The 2,553-nt window shown below is 35.0% G+C and overlaps 1 protein-coding gene across 1 annotated transcript; it reads left to right on the top strand.

The window, feature by feature from the left end:
• The first annotated feature begins 1,066 nt into the window (after window positions 1-1,066).
• Window positions 1,067-2,216, top strand: LOC145628456 (uncharacterized). The gene is made up of 3 exons (XM_081680755.1): window positions 1,067-1,189; window positions 1,778-2,009; window positions 2,059-2,216. The coding sequence occupies exons 1-3, from the start codon at window positions 1,067-1,069 to the stop codon at window positions 2,214-2,216; spliced, it is 513 nt and encodes a 170-aa protein (XP_081536881.1).
• The last annotated feature ends 337 nt before the right edge of the window (window positions 2,217-2,553 follow it).

Raw genomic sequence — 2,553 nt, 5'->3', positions numbered from 1 at the left:
TTTCGTGGTAGAAAGGGCGGAACAACGCAAAATGTGCTAGCTGCTGTTGATTTTGATGCCAAGTTCACTTATGTTCTAGCTGGCTGGGAGGGTTCTACACATGATTCAAGGGTCCTTAATGATGCGCTAAGTAGGGGTTTCAAAATTCCAGAAGGTAGTTGTCTCTTTTTTGGTAGTTGGCTAGTTGCAAACTGAAGATAAATTGATTATAATATGCATTTTTATTTTTGTGTGCAGGGGAGTATTATCTTGCAGATGCGAGTTTTGGTAGTCGCAAAGGTCTTATGCCTCCATACAGGAGAACCCGTTATCACTTGAAAGAATTTACAAACAATCCTCCAGAAAATGAACGGGAGTTATTCAACCTTCGACACTCTTCAATTAGAATGGTTGTAGAGAGGGAGTTTGGAATTCTAAAGGAGAGGTTTTGTGTTTTGGATGCTGAGCCTTTTTGGTCATTTAAAACCCAGGTTGATGTGGTTTTATCATGTTGTGTGATACGCAACTTCCTTAGGGGTGTGGATCCTAATGACCAGATAACTAGAGAGGTAGACTTGGAGACATGATACAAGAACATTGCTTACTCGAAGGGAAATGCGAGAAGAAACAAATGAGTGCGTTAATAAAAGAAATGCCATAGCATTAGCTATGTGGACTGCATACAAGAGGCCTCAAACAACCTGAGTCTTTCTATTTATTTCCTTATGTTGTAATGGGTTACACTAATGATTTGAAGTAGAAATTGCAAAGATGTTTATATTCTCCTTAATTACATGAACTTTTATTTTGGTGAATGTATATGAAATAATTAGATTTTCTTGATAATTCATGTGGTTTGCATATGAGAAGCATGTGTATCTACAATTGCAGGTGAAGAATGAAGAAAAAAAAGGGAATTTTCGTTGGTAAAAAAAATGTCCAAGGAGTTGCTGGTATTTCTTGCAGAAGAAGTGGGAAAGGGAAATAGGCCAAATAACACTTTCAGAACAAGCTCATTTGTTGCTGCTGCAAAAAATATATCAGAAAAATTTAAAACTTCCTTACGGCTGACCATGTTGAGAACCACATGAGGACGGTGAAAGCTAATTGGGCAATCATATCGAAAGTTCGTGGTAACTCTGGATTTGGGTGGAATGACACTGTGAAGATGGTAACAACATCTCCTAATGCTTACAATAACTATGTTCAGGTATCTTAACTTTTCACTAGCTTTTTACATGCTATAAATTATTATGGTGTGTATAGAAAAACAACTCAGAGAAGAGTTTTCCAAATTAGTTGTGTTCTGTGATATTTATGCTGTTTGTATTCTTACATGCTTAGGTATTTGGGGTTTTTTTTTTTTGGATAGATAATCACTTTTTCAAACTTTTGGCTATATATGACAAGGGAGCAGGGCTAGATATCTGGAATCTGGTCCACTGGTATTACATGAAAACTTTAATAAATCTGCATTTGCAATATGTGTCTGTTCCTCTATGTTCAGTGATTCTTATTGAGTAAGCTATAATCTGTAATTTTCAGCAGATTATTCTTGATTCAACCTACTAGATCTTTGCATTACATAGCTGTCAGATACTCTGGCCTGTTTCATAATTATAAGTGTGATATCTAATTGCTGCAATTTTGTAGAGAATAAGTTGTTTATAGTACGTATAGTAGATGGTTGGGTAGTGACGTATAATAGATGGTCTTATAATTATGCTTTCATAGTCATGGTTGCTTTATATTACATTGTTTCAAGTATTTCACTGATATTTTCTCCTTTTGTATACAGGAAAATCCTTCTCATGAGAAATATCTCAACCGAAAAATTGATATGTATGAAGAAATAGCAATCGTGGCTGGTAAAGACATGGCTCGTGGAGATTTTTCTAAGAGTTTTGCTGATATTGAACTTAACAATGAGAGTGGACAAAGGCAGCCTACAAGTATGGCAGAAGATGGGACATCAAAATCAAATAGTGCCACTTCTTCAGAGCCAAGACAACATCGTAAGAGGACTCGAGGTAGGTGAAGATGACACTTGTGACTTGCAACAAATATCTAATCAACTAGGAGAAGTGGTTAGTGCTCTGAAAAAATTCTCAAACAACCAACTTGATGTGGAGAAACTTTATGAAGAGATAATGAAGATGGATGATTTTGAAGAAGCAGTTCGTGATGCCGCATTTGACCACTTAGTTGAGCGGGAGATGCTTGCCAAAGCTTTTTAGACAAAGAGCAAACCTCTCCGAAGAGTTTGGATCCGAAACTTCATAAATTCCCTTAATCGTTAAAATTAGAATGAGTATGTTTTAAACTTCATATCTACTAAAGGTCATCTCGTCGTCCAAACACTTTTGTTTGATAGCTTTGTTGCTGCTACTTTGTACTAGTCTACAACATTTTATCTTACTTATATAATTTTATTATGCTAATTTTTACCCTTTTATTTCGAAATTGCAAAAAATATTTACAAAAATAAATTCAAAGTTATCCCTTAATAAAATAAAAAAAATAAAAAAACAAATTCAAAGTTAGTTTAGAAAAAGTTCGAAGATTATTATAGTA

This window comes from Chenopodium album, chromosome 1, assembly GCF_948465745.1.
Source record: "Chenopodium album chromosome 1, dcCheAlbu1.1, whole genome shotgun sequence".
Lineage (NCBI taxonomy): Eukaryota > Viridiplantae > Streptophyta > Magnoliopsida > Caryophyllales > Amaranthaceae > Chenopodium > Chenopodium album.
Note: the sequence above shows the minus strand (reverse complement) of the source record. Positions and strands in the feature narration are given on the sequence as shown.